The 15186-nt window shown below is 34.0% G+C and overlaps 1 protein-coding gene across 2 annotated transcripts; it reads left to right on the forward strand.

The window, feature by feature from the left end:
• The first annotated feature begins 655 nt into the window (after positions 1-655).
• On the forward strand, positions 656-14470 carry EMB2735 (embryo defective 2735). 2 transcript variants are annotated; one of them, XM_086660263.1, is made up of 4 exons: positions 656-758; positions 1150-1306; positions 1512-1674; positions 13216-14470. In XM_086660263.1, the coding sequence occupies exons 2-4, from the start codon at positions 1169-1171 to the stop codon at positions 13407-13409; spliced, it is 495 nt and encodes a 164-aa protein (XP_086516389.1). In that variant the 5' UTR covers positions 656-758; positions 1150-1168; the 3' UTR covers positions 13410-14470. The 2 variants fall into 2 exon arrangements, with proteins under 2 accessions (XP_086516389.1, XP_086516388.1); XM_086660262.1 differs by lacking the exon at positions 13216-14470 and adding an exon at positions 2418-2777.
• The last annotated feature ends 716 nt before the right edge of the window (positions 14471-15186 follow it).

Consider the following 15186-nt stretch of genomic DNA (forward strand, 5'->3'; position numbering starts at 1 on the left):
TACCGAACTAGTAATTCTGTGGTGGTTGTTGCAATCTTGTAGATATTTCCATATCTCTTTGTATGTTGGTCTCCTACTACGTTCTTCTCTTTTGTCGGAGACGAGGGGAAGTCTTCTGTTCATCTTTCCTTGTTTTTTTTGTTGTGGCATGAGATAGACTCCCCCTTTGACTATATGACAATTAATGAAGGGGAAAAGAGGTGGAAAATTACCATATGCCGTTAAACCAAACTTCTCCCCTCTAAATGATAGAGTGTCCAGCTAGAATGCCCACTAAAATGTCCAAATCATTTAGAAATAAAAGCAGTCCCCACCGTAGTCAAACTTTGAAAAAACTTTGTCTTTTAGTTAATCCACGTCAGCTGACATTTTAGTGGGCACTGAGCTGGGCACTCTAGCATCTCCCCTTGTTTTATTATCATACGGACTACGGTCGAGTAGGGGGTCAAGAAGGCGACAACCTAGCATTATTGTTTTTCTAGTAGGTGCCATTAACAGAGGCTTTGTCCAAGTCAAAGAGAGTTGGTACTTGGTACAGGTAAAAATGGGGTGCCTTATAATTTTTTGAAATAATATTTGTTGAAGCTCAGAGCCCATTAGGTACAATGTCTGAATTAAACATCAGCTATAGACACCATCATTTGGTATACCACTTGACACTTGACCTTTTTTTTTGTTCAAAAGACTTGACAGTTGACACTCGACTTGCCAAGTGAACTTTCAGGGAGTGACTTTCTTCTTTGCTTAATCAATTTCAGGTGAGATTGTTGCTCCTTATTTCTTCTACTCTTTTGGACTTCTTGCGGGTCAATCTTTTGTTAATTTAATCCATTTTGAGATTTTCTAGGGCTGTTTTGAAGTTAACAATTTAGGGCATACAAAAATTTTGTTGGTTAGATATGCTATTCCTCTGTTTGATGAAATGTCTCAAAGAAAAGAAAAGATTTTTGGCTTACTAGTTCTTATGTGGATTCTTTATATATCTTGATCATGTAAGTGTAGTCTTGTATAGGTTAAGATCTTAGTTAGATATTTTGATTATTAGTAATATTCAGAATATCAGCCAATATCGAATAATTTGGAATTCGATTTGGTTATACGAGTTTACAGATATAATATGTTTCTTGTGTTTCGTTTCTTTTTGTCCAGGATAGTAGCAGAGTGCGAGATGAAGTTGAAGGTTGTCTGTAGGAAAGTGTATGATTATGTTCGATATGATCTGAAGGAAATCGCCTTTCCTTCATCTTTGCCAGATCCACCTCACATAAAAAAGCGAAGAAAATTGACGTGGAAAGAACGCTATTATGTAAGTCTCTTTTCATTAAGTACCGTTTTAATGTAATACCATATTAATACGGGAAGTAAATTTTCTTGGGGTGCCCTACATAAATCATGTCGTTTGTGATATGAACTTTCATTTATTATCAATTGTCCTAGCGGCGTGACCTTAGGCAATACTTGTGGGTTTAGAAATCTGGTTTTTACATTCTAGGTTTTCTTATGTTCTCTAGGTGTTGAAGGAAGCTTCTAGGCTTTACGCGGCAAGCTGGGTAAGGGACATTGGCCCTGAACTTCGGCCCAATGAGTACAAAAAGTACGAAGAGAACGAAGATAAGCATGATGGAGTTAAAACAACAACTAAAGATAAAGAACCATCTGCACTAGAGGATCTTGGTGAGCATCTCTAATCTCTTAAATACCAATAATAAATTTTGATCATGATTTAGTGTTGTTTATGAATATTTCTTATTCCGAAATCAAAAGTGAACTACGTGCACATGCTTTAGTTTTTCCATATTCAGTAAGGTTACAAAAGGTACCATACGACCATCTAAGATAGTTATAGTTACATAGTCATTACGGACACGAGTTTCATTTAAACCACTAACTACCACTGTATCAGAGCTACCTCACACGTGATAGGTTTAAAAGCCACACATGCACCACGTCACCCGAAAAGAAAAGAAAAAAACGTGTTAGGCTCAAAAGAACTCCACACGTAGGGGGTGTGTGAGAATAGTTCCACATGGGAGAAGGGTGATCTGCTAACCAAGAATATCATGTCTAGGTCTTCTCCACTCATTGCCAATTGGTTTTGAGTTGGATGACCACAAACTTAAAAGTTACATTTCCTAAAAACACGAAATTAGTTGAATCCAAAAAGATGTAGATGGATTGGGCTGTTTAATAGTCTAAACTTTTTCAGGAGTTAATATGAAATTGCTTTTAATTACAATTTCATATCAAGAGGTTATCTCATTTGTGTATGATTGAATTCTTAAAATAGTTTTCCTACATAATCAAGATGACTTTGGATTTCAAATCATTTTTTAGACCACAATTTTGAATAAAGAGATCCCGTCCTGCCTTGAGATTGATATCTTATGTGATTATATATTATCTGATTGGATGAACAGCTATTGCTGCTAAAGGAGGAATGGAGACTCTAAGGCCGGCTTTGCAGCGTGTTTACATGACTAGGGCATCTTCTTATAGTGACGCTCTAAAGAGCTTCATCCAAGGGTATCAAGAAGGCATTCAACAGGTTATGGCTGGGAAGGGAGATTCTAAATCCCAACCACCAGAAGCTAATCCCCCTAAATCAAGTTGATCCTAAAAAAAAATCTATTATCCTAAGTTGTTCAAGAGAGTTTCGACAAAAAAAAGTTGTTCAAGAGAGACAAACAAAAAATATAAAATAAATAAATTCCAGCGTCAATTGTAAAAACATAAGCTAAATGATCTTTCTTAGGTTATCACTTAAAATTTCTTGTCAATCAGGTTGTGAAGATTTTTAGGCATGTGCTAAGTTAAGGAACAACACCAGTCAGTCAATCGTCGCTTCCAAGTGTTTTTTGCGCTGCTCCCGCATCAGAATCCTGTGCGAGCAAGCAGTTACATAATGCTAGTATGCCGTTTGATGCATCTGCTCGTTTCATGCATCTTCTCTGATGTGATGTTGGCTGTTTGGTTCCTGCAGTATATATTGGAAACTCGAGTTCGCTGGGAATGCGTCAAAATGTGTTTGAGATTAAACCCTGATAATGTGGTCAACTGTAACTTATTTGGAACAAATAAACTGGTTAAAGGTGCAGGATCCAGTAAACTTCTTAAGGCCAGCGACAAGGATAAATGTTAGTGTTTTTGGAGAGGGAAACCATTCAAGATTCGTCAAAATTAGACGATTTAGCGGAGGAAAGGAAGAAACAAAATTGCAGAGCTGAGGTTGAAACTGATCTCCATGAGGACTGGAGGACCAAGCAAAGATACTCTTCAAGCACTAGATTGAGAAGCTTGCTCTTGCTTTTGAGCTCGTATCATTATCTCCTGGTTCTCCTATCATGTTCTTGAAGTTCCTCAACATTGTAGGCACCACTACTCTTATGAAGCATGTATAAAGAATCTTAGGGAGGCAAATTATCATGAGTGATACAAATGGGTTTCATTATTTTAGGGAGGGAAGTTCTGAAAGCGCTTCATATAAGTGTTATAGGTGTCTCCTCAAGGCAAATTTGAGAGGGGGTTTGTGAAGGAAGAAGGCGCCTATAACACTTACGCGCGATGGTTCAAATTCTACTAATCAATGAATGGTCCATATTCAGATATTCTTAACGCCCCTTTTGCATTTTGTGATGTGTGATGCTTTATACATTGGACTGTTGATAATTTTTTTTTTTTCAGTATGAGATTGTTCATTGATGTCCAATTAAGAGAGAACAATTGAACGCATAGACAAAGAAGAATGAAGAAGCACAACTGAATTTGATTATTTCACTTTTTTCTTAAAAATTAAACTAGAAACACATGTCTATTTATAGATATAAATTTTAATCCACTAACTTAGGTTGTGTTTGTTTTTTTAAGTGTGTCTGAATCTGAATTAGCTGAATCTGAATTAGCTGAACTGAAATTGGCTGAATCTGAAATATCTAAATTTTTTACAAGTCAGATGTTTGTTTTTCAAATCTGAATAATTAAGTCTGAAACAATATTTTGACATTTATACCCTCGTCATATATTTAACCCACAGAAACCCTAATCTCTAAATTTCTTATTCTCTTTCCTGCTCTCTCTTTCTACACAACTGTTGCTGCCTCTCTTTCTCCTTCTGTCTCTCCCTCCCTCCCGTCTCCCCTCTCTCTGTAGACGAATGAGAAAGTGTAAATCTCTGGTCTAATCTCGAAACCCTAAATGACCCACACTCTTTCCAATCTGCTCTCATAATCTTCTTAGGCGATTACTGTGATCGAGGTCCAGATACTCGAAAAGTAATTGCTTTCTTAATCTCTCTACCCTCTAGATACCCAAATCAAACCCATGTTTTCCTATGTGGGAATCATGATCTTGCATTTGGTGCTTTTATTCATCTTCTTCCACCACCACCTGATGGTTCTTCATTTTCAGAGACGTGGAAGGAAATCGATCATAATGAAGAGAGAGAAGGTTGGTTTAAAGGAGTTGGGTATGAAAATATGCATCTTCAAGGAAGAAGATGGGCTGGTTTTATTAAAGAAAAATTCAATAAGGCTAAAGGGATGGATTATAAAGGTTCCATTTATGATGCAAGACCCACTTTTGAATCTTATGGTGTTTCACACGGCGATGCAAGGTTCCTATTTTAATTTTTTTTTTGTGTTGTTAGTTTGTTTTGTGATGAAAGTTTAGGGTTATGTAGTGGTGGTATATCTGTGATCCGAGGTGGTGGTGGTGGTGGTGGTGGCATATTTGTGGCCAGAAGTAGTGGTATATTTGTGATCAGAGGTGGTGTATGGCGGTGGTGGCGGTGGTGGCGGTGGCATATTTGTGACCAGAAGTGGTGGTGGTGGCATATTTGTGACCAGAAGTGGTGGTGGTGGTATTATTCGTGATCAGAGGTGTTGGCGGCGACGGTATGTGGTGGCTGAGTAGTGATGAAAGTTCAGAAGTGTTAAATAGAATAAGAGGGCAGAAAGGTCATTTCAAACTTTTCAGAACTTGGACCCTTATTTCAGACTTGTTTTAAAGTCTGAAATAAGGTTGCTCTTATTCAGCCAATTCAGACAAAAATTTAATTCAGATAGATTTTCAGATTTTCGTAAATTAAAAATCAAACAACTGAAATCTGAATTGGGTTCTAATTCAGATTTCAGATCTGAAAAAATAAAAAAACAAACAGCACCTTAGTCATTAATTCCATTAAAGAAATAACTTACCACTAGATCCAATACATTTTTTTTGCTGGAATAACCCACTACTTAAAAACTAAAAGTTAATCCACCTCAACATGTACTAATTTAGGTGTCGATTGACAACCAAAAGTGTGAATACTTTTGCTTGTAGTAGAAGTTTTCTTGCTTCAAAAAAGTAAAAAAATTATCGTAAGTATGTTTGACAAAAAAAATTTAGAAGTAAAAAAGTTAATTTGCTAATGTAATTTACTTTTCTATTTTCTTTTTCTCATAAAGATACTTGATTTCAATTAAATTTATTTACGATTTTCATTATTACATTTTTGAAGGAGGTGGTGGTGATATTAGTGGTAGTGGTAGTGGTGGTGGTGGAGTCCTTTGAGGTATAGTGATGGAAGCGGTGGTGGTTGTGATGTGATTAAGCTGTGGTGGTGGAGGTACGATGGTGGAGGTATGGTGGTAGGGATATGGTGGTGGTGGAGGTATGATGGTGGGGAGATATGATAATGGTGGAGGTATCGGATGGTAGTGGTGGATGTTTGGGGATGGTGTTGGTGGATGTACGACGGTGGTGGAGGTACAACAGTGGTGGAGGTATGGTGGTGGTAGTGGAGGTACGGTGGTGGTGGTGTAGGTACAGTGGCAGTGGATGTATGGTGGTGGTGGAGGTATGGTAGTGGTGGTTGAGATACAATGGTGGTGGTGGTGTATAGTACAACGGTGTGATGGAAGTTCAATTGTGGTGGTGGAGTGGAAATAAGCAAAGAAATTTTTTGGTAAAGTAAAGTCTGTGCATATGTTGAAGAAAAGTTACTTAACTTTAAAGTCAAAAGTCTTCAACAAAAAAAAAAAAAAAAACTTTAAAGTCAAAAGCTAAAAATATGAATTTAAAAGAAAGACGAACTTTAAGTTCAGTGAAGTCGGAAATTTTCACGTTACCAAACAATTTTTTTTTGCTTTCTTACTTAAATAAGCAAAAAAGTAACTTATTTTAGTATTGACAAACGACACTTAAGTGTGTAAATTAAATTTGGAAAGTTTTACAGGCAGGCAAGGTTGCCAAAGACAATATCTTTTATAACATACTAGCTATAACCTGTGCGACGCCCCGCGTTCAGAATCACGATTTGCCAGACAATTTATAAAAGAAACTTGGTCCAATTGTCACTTCAACCAGTTTCAAATATAAACCCAAGCCAAAGCTCTCATCACGGGTTACAAATCAAGAACAAACACAACGGAAAAATCAAATATAGTTAAAACCTTTTGAAAATATGCTCGGAAAACATGTAACCCAAAATAGTTTTCATGGAGATAAAAAACACTTGGATTCATGTATATGAACAATTCACAAAAGAGACTGAATTTTGGCAAAGTCTCCTCTATAAATTGAACAAATCAAACCTGAAAAACCTATCACGCATTCAGAAGAGTTTACATCACCACCATGAGAAAAATTACATTTCTAATTCATCAGAATATAGATCTGTTTCAGAATATATATCATAACAACAAAAAAAAAAGCAGATCTGATTTATGAAAAGTAATAGTTAAAATTTAATAATTTAAAAGAATACATCAATAGAGATTTGTTGACATTTGGAAGATTTTTTTGTAATTAATCCAGATCTGATTCTTTAGAAAAAAGAAATCTTTATTTATAAATATAAATCTGATTTCATCAATAGTTTTCATGTAGAGAAAGCAAGGGTAGTCTTCATACCTCTTCCTTTGTCTCTCCAGAACTCCTGTTGGTCTTCATCTAGCCATTGAGTTATTGAAAGCAAAAGTCATAACTCTAAAAAAACCCTAGAAAGTTAACTCTAAAAAACCCTAAAAAGTTAAACTCTAAAAATCCTGGAAGGTTAATGAAGATTCTCCATACAGTATTTCTCTTTCTCTCTCTCGCTCTTTCTCTTTCTCTCTCTGTCACACACACTCTCTCTCTGAAACTCTAAAATGCCCTAGAAAATAATGAAGGAAAAGTAAAAAACTAGCTTATGTACTCTAACCCTAAATGGAGAAAGAGAAGCTAAGGAGGCTATGTTGTTGGATCAGTATGTCCTGAATCATAAAGTTGAGGGCTTGCGGGCGGGTTTATCGCGTGGTCGGGTATCGGTTGTCCAACGGGCGGGTTCAATGGGCTGGAACTCGGGTAAGAGGCCTTACCCGTGTCCGCCGGCTTCCACCCTATTTTTCGGGTCGGGTACCTCCGAGTCGGGTGCTTCACGGACGTCGGGTCGTCTCGGAACAGTCAGTTAGGGTCGGTTTTGGATTTTCTGGCCGTTTTTCCGGCCCTAGCTGCATTCAACCAGAAAGATGGCACTTAGATAAACAGATCTTAAAAAACATATAAAATATAGTTGTTTAGTGTCACGACGTTAATGATTTACTTTTGTACATTTTGACCATTAAATGTTAATATCAATAACTTGCTATTTGTATCACATGTGTACTTTTTGTTATGCAGTTAATTTTAATAATTAACAATTCTTATTAATATTGATAAAATAATGATTAACTTTTGTTTTATATTTTCTAATATTTTAAAGGGTCAATGGGTATATAGTCCAAAATAATGTTCAAAAAAGATTTATGGTACAATCTTCTAAAAAAATAGGTTTTTAGTCCTTTTGCTCTTGGGACTAAAAATTCTTAGTATATTAAACAAAATACCTTCCATGTCCCTAAACAAATTTCGCGGGATTTTTTAACGTGGGGCCAAACCGAAATTCAAACGGTATATTGTACCGTGATTCTGGGTTTAGAAAAGGATAAAAAAGGACATAATTTAAACAAGATTTTCTCTCTCATCTATCATCTATTTTGAAACCGAATCAAAACCTTCCCTCAACGATTAGTTACCAAAACCCTAAGAAAATTTCAGATTTGGAAAGTATTCATTTTCTGAGATCAATTAGCGTGATTTGGGGGTTAATATTCGATACGTATATATCAGTTTCTCTCACTTAACTTTCAGATTTGGATAGAGTAAATTTTTCTGGAAATATTACAGCAGCATTTGTTTTCGTTTTTACTCATACATAAACACACACCAAATACAAATTATGAAACAATTACGTAAATTATGTGTTATTTATGACGAGGAAACCATCATTTGTCATGTATACAACGCAATTTATCAAATATATGTGTGTCATGTCTATAAATTGCACATAATTTCTTTTACATTAAACATCGTTTACATTCTGTTACAAAAAAACCGTGCAAAATCTTCTCTGGTTAAAAAATGGTGTCCATCCATGTACTCTCCATTTGTAGTGTTGAACAGGACAAACAACAGTTACACTATATTGTCGAAGAGCATATCGAAATGCTTTTGCACCACCGGGAAACAACTGACCAACTTCAGTAAATATTTTATCCGAGCAATCAGATTTTAGTTTTGTGGTCTTACTTAGATTGGATGATTCTGTAGGAAATTCCATAAGTAACAGCAAAACTACAAAAAGAAAACATATACATTTGTCAACAAAACATATAATTTACTAGAAACGACATGTATAATTGAATAAATTATGCATACTGTTTGTTAAACTTCATAATACGTTAGGAGACAAACAGAACTTTAGTTTGAATCACAAGCTCACTGTTATGTGAAAAAATATGTATAATGTGCAATAAATTACATATAATTTTTGGAACATTACATAATGTTTACATTCTGTTACAGTATAATTGTACAAAATCTTCTGTGGTGTGTAAAGCGCAATAAAGTATATATAATTTTTTGCACAATACACATTATTTACATTTTGTTACAGTAACATCGTACGGAATCTTCTATGGTACAAATGTGTGATGTTCAATAAATGGACACACTTCAATGTAAATTACACATTGTTTACATTCTGTTACAAAAAAACTTAGGGAATCTTTTCTGGTACAAAACTGTGATGCTCAATAAAGTACACATAATTTCGTATAAATTACACATCGTTTACATTCTGTTACAAAAAAACGTACGTAATCTTCTTTGGATAAAAAATGGTATCGTTATCGGGTCTAATATCAATAGATGTTCTTAACATCAAGATCTATAACCTAAATCTAATGAAAAATAAAATAATCCATGGATACAAACATAACATAATCGAAGATAATGAATTAGTAAACAAGGATTTAACATTAATATCATAAATCGGTTATGAAGATCTTAGAGAGAGAAAATCATGAATAATGACGAATATTTGAGAAGATGATACATATATGAAATCGATTATAATGAAAATCATAAATATCTTTAAAGATAATGATGAAAAACATTAGAAAGAAATATTAAACTTGTTACTTTAACCTCATAAGCAAGTGTAGATCTTAAAAAAGGTACGAACCTGAATCTTTTTTATAGAAATCGAAATAAACAATGGAGTTTTTAGCTGGTTTATTGGATTAGAATGAGATCTGAAGCTTCTTCAAAAAGAGAATGAATATAGATTTCAGGAAGAGAAAAAACTCTGGTTTTCGATTTTGATTAGAATTGAAGATAATGGTTTCGGTTATTAAGATCGTGATTGGAGAGAGAAAAAGGGAGATAAAAATGGAAACCAAATATTGGTGGATCTGATTAAAACGGAAGTGTTTCATTGTATATAAGGTTAGATTAGGTATTATGAAATTATAAGCATCCTAGAGATTTGAGTTTTCTCTCGAGATGGATACAAAATGGACTAGATATCTATTTCTTTTAATATTTTGGTTTATAAAACCATTTGAAGATTAGAGTGGATTAAATGTGTTATTAGGGGTAGATTTTGGGGGCATAAGCCCAAAAATTATATTTTAAATCTTTAACTTTTAGATCTTTTGCTTTTAGTTTCCAATTTGTTAATTTTAATTCTAAATTTAAATTTTTAGTTTTAATTTTTAATTTTTTTGTTATAGTTTTTAATTTTTATATTTATGTTAATTTTATATTGGTTTTCATGGTTTATTTTTATTTTAAATTTTAATCTTTTATTTAATTTTATATTTAAATTTTAATCTTTTATTTAATTTTAATTTTTAAACTTTATTTTAATTTTATCTTCATATAGGATTTATATTTTTTAGTTTATTAACTTGAATTTTAAATCACAACTTTACACTTCAATTTTTAGTTTTATTTTAATTTTTGATTTAATTGCTTAAAATTTTACTTTAGTTTTTTTACTTTCGTATTTATAAATAGTTTAATTTTTTAAAATATTTTAATTGTTGAAGTAGAAACTATCACCTTAGCCTAAAAAAGCAACTTAGAAAAATCTAATTGCTTTATTTGTAAATTATTGTTTAATAAAAGGATTCATATTTAAGATTCTCACAATTTCTAATCATAACAAATGTCCTAAAACCCCTTTTAAAGTTTGTATGACGATTTGGCTAGTACTCGTACGCATTGAAGAAGAAAGTTACCATTTCTAATCTAACATTACTAACAAAGGGTTTAGATGGAAAATTAAAACTATATCATAAAATAATTATTAACTTTTGTTTTATATTTTCTAATATTTTAAATCTTTTGTCTTTAGTTTCCAATTTGTTAATTTAATTCTAAATTTCAATTTTTAGTTTTAATTTTAAATTTTATATTGGTTTGCATGTTTTATTTCTATTTAAATTTTAATCTTTAGTTAATTTTAATCTTTCATTTTACTTTAATTTTTATTTTTAATCTTTATTTTAATTTTATCTTTATATAAGATTTAGGGTTATTTCCCTAATGGCCCCCTACTTTGTGACCAGCTTCCTGTCTGGCCCCCTACTTTACAAGAAATACCCATATGGCCCCCTTCCGTTATAACACCGTTACTCTCTCTCTTCCATTTCTTTTCTCTCTCCTCCAACATGTTTTCTCTCTCTGCCACATCGTTAAACCAGCCACATCATCGTCTTCACCGGCCGGCCAAATTTCCGGCCGGCGACCTTCAAATTTTTTTTTTTTAGAGAGAGAGAAAAAAAAATTTGAAGGTCGCTGGCCGGAAATTTGGCCGGCCGGCGACCCTGCCGGTGAAGACGATGATGTGGCTGGTTTAACGATGTGGCAGAGAGAGAAAACATGTTGGAGGAGAGAGAAAAGAAATGGAAGAGAGAGAGTAACGGTGTTATAACGGAAGGGGGCCATATGAGTATTTCTTGTAAAGTAGGGGGCCAGGCAGGAAGCTGGTCACAAAGTAGGGGGCCATTAGGGAAATAACCCTAAGATTTATATTTTATAAAGTTGAATTTTAAGTCACAACTTTACACTTCATTTTTTTGGTTTTATTTTAATTTTGATTTAAGTGTTTAATTAAGATTTTAACATTAGTTTTAACTTTCATATTTATAAATAGTTTAAACATTTTTATAATTATTTTAAATCTAATTTATCTAAAACTTTAAACATTAAAATTTATTTATTATTATTTGATTTTTATTAAAAAAAAAAGAGTCATTTTACCATTTTAATTGATTTTAGTTTATTGGAATTCGGAAACTTAAAGATTAAGTGTGGAAGTAACACTACCACTTTCACCGTGGTCAAAGACCACCAAAAAGACCATCAGACCTCAAGAACTTCAAAATCCCACAATCGTCGGAATGACCTACGCGTAGTTTGGAAAGTTCTTCAAAGATCTCAAGATCTTCAAAATCAGGTACTATAATTTTAAACTCTACATTCAGTAGTTTCAATTACTTTACCAAAATATATATTAAGATCATATGAGTACGTTTCTGTTGAAGTAGATGTTATCACCTTAGCCAAGAAAAGCATCTTAGAAACCTAATTCATCGTTGCTCTATTAGTAAATTACGGTTTTACCAAAGCCAAAATTATAAAACTTATATCTAAGCTTCCCTTGATTTCTAATCCTAACAAAACCCTTTAACCCAAATTAGAATTTCTTTGATGATTTGATCAGTACTTGTACAACATTGACGAACGTTATCACTTCTAATCAAACATTACAACTAAGAGTATAGATGGGAAATTAAAACCCTATCTGAACTTTCTATTGGGTTATGTTTCTAAGGTAGACACTAGAATTGCGTTAACCCGCTGCTCCTGGTTTTTCCGGTAGAATGTGGAGGATTTGATTCGACCTAACCTCGAATGTTTGATACATTACAAGGTTCTTAAACATCTGATTGGAAAATTCCTTGCATAGAAACCTAGAACTCTTATGTGAAATCATAGTTGTAGACGGTAAGAAGTCTACGGGTCGGAAGTCAGAAGGTCAGAAGTGTGAACGTCTTCTGGAATACCAAACGTCGAGATCTCGATTTGGTGGATTTATTAGCATATACCAACCGTCTGCACTAGAGGATCTTGGTGAGCATCTCTAATCTCTTAAATACCAATAATAAATTTTGATCATGAGTTAGTGTTGTTTATGAATATTTCTTATTCCGAAATCAAAAGTGAACTAAGTGCACATGCTTTAGTTTTTCCATATTCAGTAAGGTTACAAAAGGTACCATACGACCATCTAAGATAGTTACAGTTACATAGTCATTACGGACACGAGTTTCATTTAAACCACTAACTATCACTGTATCAGAGCTACCTCACACGTGATAGGTTTAAAAGCCACACATGCACCACGTCACCCGAAAAGAAAAGAAAAAAACGTGTTAGGCTCAAAAGAACTCCACACGAAGGAGGTGTGTAAGAATAGTTCCACATGAGAGAAGGGTGATCAGCTAAGTCTTCTCCACTCATTGCAATTGGTTTGGAGTTGGATGACCACAAACTTAATAGTTACATTTCCTAAAAACATGAAATTAGTTGAATCCAAAAAGATGTAGATGGATTGGGCCGTTTATATATAGTCTAAACTTTTTCAGGAGTAAATATGAAATTGCTTTCAATTAGAATTTCATATTAAGAGGTTATCTCATATGTGTATGATTGAATTCTTAAAATAGTTTTTCTACGTAATCAAGATGACTTTAGGTTTCAAATCATTCTTTAACCTCAATTTTGAGTAAAGAGATCCCGTCCTGCCTTATTTCATTTTGGGATTGATATCTTATGTGATTATATATTATCTGATTGAATGAACAGCTATTGCTGCTAGAGGAGGAATGGAGACTCTAAGGCCGGCTTTGCAGCGCGTTTACATGACTAGGGCATCTTCTTATAGTGACGCTCTAAAGAGCTTCATCCAAGGGTATCAAGAAGGCATTCAACATGTTATGTCTGGGAAGGGAGATTCTAAAACCCAACCACCAGAAGCTAATCCCCCTAAATCAAGTTGATGCTAAAAAAAATGTATTATCCTAAGTTGTTCAAGAGAGTTTCGACAAAAAAAAAGTTGTTCAAGAGAGACAAACAAAAAATATAAAATAAATAAATTCGAGCATCAATGGTAAAAACATAAGAAGCAAAATGATCTTTCTTAGGTAGTGTATCACTTAAAATTTCTTCTCAATCAGGTTGTGAAGATTTTTAGGCATATGCTAAGGTAAGGAACACCAACAGTCAATCCACGCTTCCAAGTGTTTTTTGTGCTGCTCCCGCATCAGAATCTTGTGCGAGCAAACAGTTACACAATGCTACTATGCCGTTTGATGCATCTGCTCGTTTCATGCATCTACTCTGATGTCCTGTTCGCTGTTCGGTTACTGCAGTATATATTGGAAACTCGAGTTCGCTGGGAATGCGTCAAAATGTGTTTGACATTAAACCCTGATAATGTGGTAAACTGTAACTTACTTGGAACAAATAAACTGCGTTAAAGGTGCAGGATCCAGTAAACTTCTTAAGGCCAGCTACAAGGATAAATGTTAGTGTTTTTGGAGAGGGAAACCGTCCAAGATTCGTCAAAATTAGACGATTTAGCGGAGGAAAGGAAGAAACAAAATTGCAGAGCTGAGGTTGAAACTGATCTCCATGAGGAGGACTGGAGGACCAAGCAAAGATACTCTTCAAGCACTAGATTGAGAAGCTTGCTCTTGCTTTTGAGCTCGTATCATTATCTCCTGGTTCTCCTATCATGTTCTTGAAGTTCCTCAACATTGTAGGCACCACCACTCTTATGAAGCATGTATAAAGAATCTTAGGGAGGCAAATTATCATGAGTGATACCAATGGGTTTCACTATTTTAGGGAGGGAAGTTCTGAAAGCGCTTCATATAAGTGTTATAGGTGTCTCCTCAAGGCAAATTTGAGAGGGGGTTTGTGAAGGAAGAAGGCGCCTATAATACTTACGCGATAGTTCAGATTTATCTTTTCTAATCAATGAATTGTTCACATTGCCCCTTTTGCATTTTGTGATGTGTGATGCTTTATTAACTTTTCTATGAGATTCGACTTTTGATAATCTTTTGTTTTTGGTATGAGATTGTTCATTGATGAAAATTAAGATTACTGACAAAGAAAAATGAAGAAGAATAAATGGATTTGATTACTTCACTTTTTTCTTAAAAATTTAACTACAAACATAGATCTATTTATAGATAGAAATTTTAATCTACTAACTATGACTATTACTAACATGATCCACACGAAGTTAGCTATTATCTCCATCAAACAAATAACTTACCAGTAAATAGATTCACCACTTTTTTCTTTCTTTTTTGCTTAAACAGACCCACTACTTTTCTTTTTTTGCTGAAATAGACCCACTACTTACAAACTAAATGTTATCCACCTCTTCATGTACTAATTTAGTGGGTAATTAAATTTGGGAAGTTTTGCAGGCTGACAAGGTTACTCGAGACAATCTTTTTTATAATATAGTTTGGTCACAGACAATTCAATTAAAAGAAGTCAATGCCTATTAGAATTTGACCTAACGGTACAATTGACGTCGTTAAGTCAGTGGTTAAGAGAATACTTCTTCTCCAACAAAAGATCACAAGGCGACGACTTTCAACCAAAAATATTCAGTATATCTCTTGTTTTTCTCTCTATTCTTCCTTCTTATAGGAAGAAAAAAGAAAAAACTTTCTTTCATTGAATAAATGTTGTCGGCCTTCGACTTTTGTCGGAGAAGAACGCTGAGGTGGCAAGAGTGAAAGAAAAAGAAGTGTG

Source organism: Eschscholzia californica, unplaced genomic scaffold (assembly GCF_041429995.1).
Source record: "Eschscholzia californica isolate CP2 unplaced genomic scaffold, dmEscCali1.0.p SCAF_2, whole genome shotgun sequence".
Classification (NCBI taxonomy): Eukaryota; Viridiplantae; Streptophyta; class Magnoliopsida; order Ranunculales; family Papaveraceae; genus Eschscholzia; species Eschscholzia californica.

What these genes read in the sequence shown, in the direction of transcription:
- EMB2735 (XM_086660263.1), top strand. Translation starts at nt 1,169, where the DNA reads ATGAAGTTGAAGGTTGTCTGTAGGAAAGTGTATGATTATGTTCGATAT. An exon ending in CGTGGAAAGAACGCTATTAT is followed by an intron (nt 1,307 to 1,511) that starts GTAAGTCTCTTT and finishes TATGTTCTCTAG; the next exon opens with GTGTTGAAGGAAGCTTCTAG. An exon ending in ATCTGCACTAGAGGATCTTG is followed by an intron (nt 1,675 to 13,215) that starts GTGAGCATCTCT and finishes TTGAATGAACAG; the next exon opens with CTATTGCTGCTAGAGGAGGA.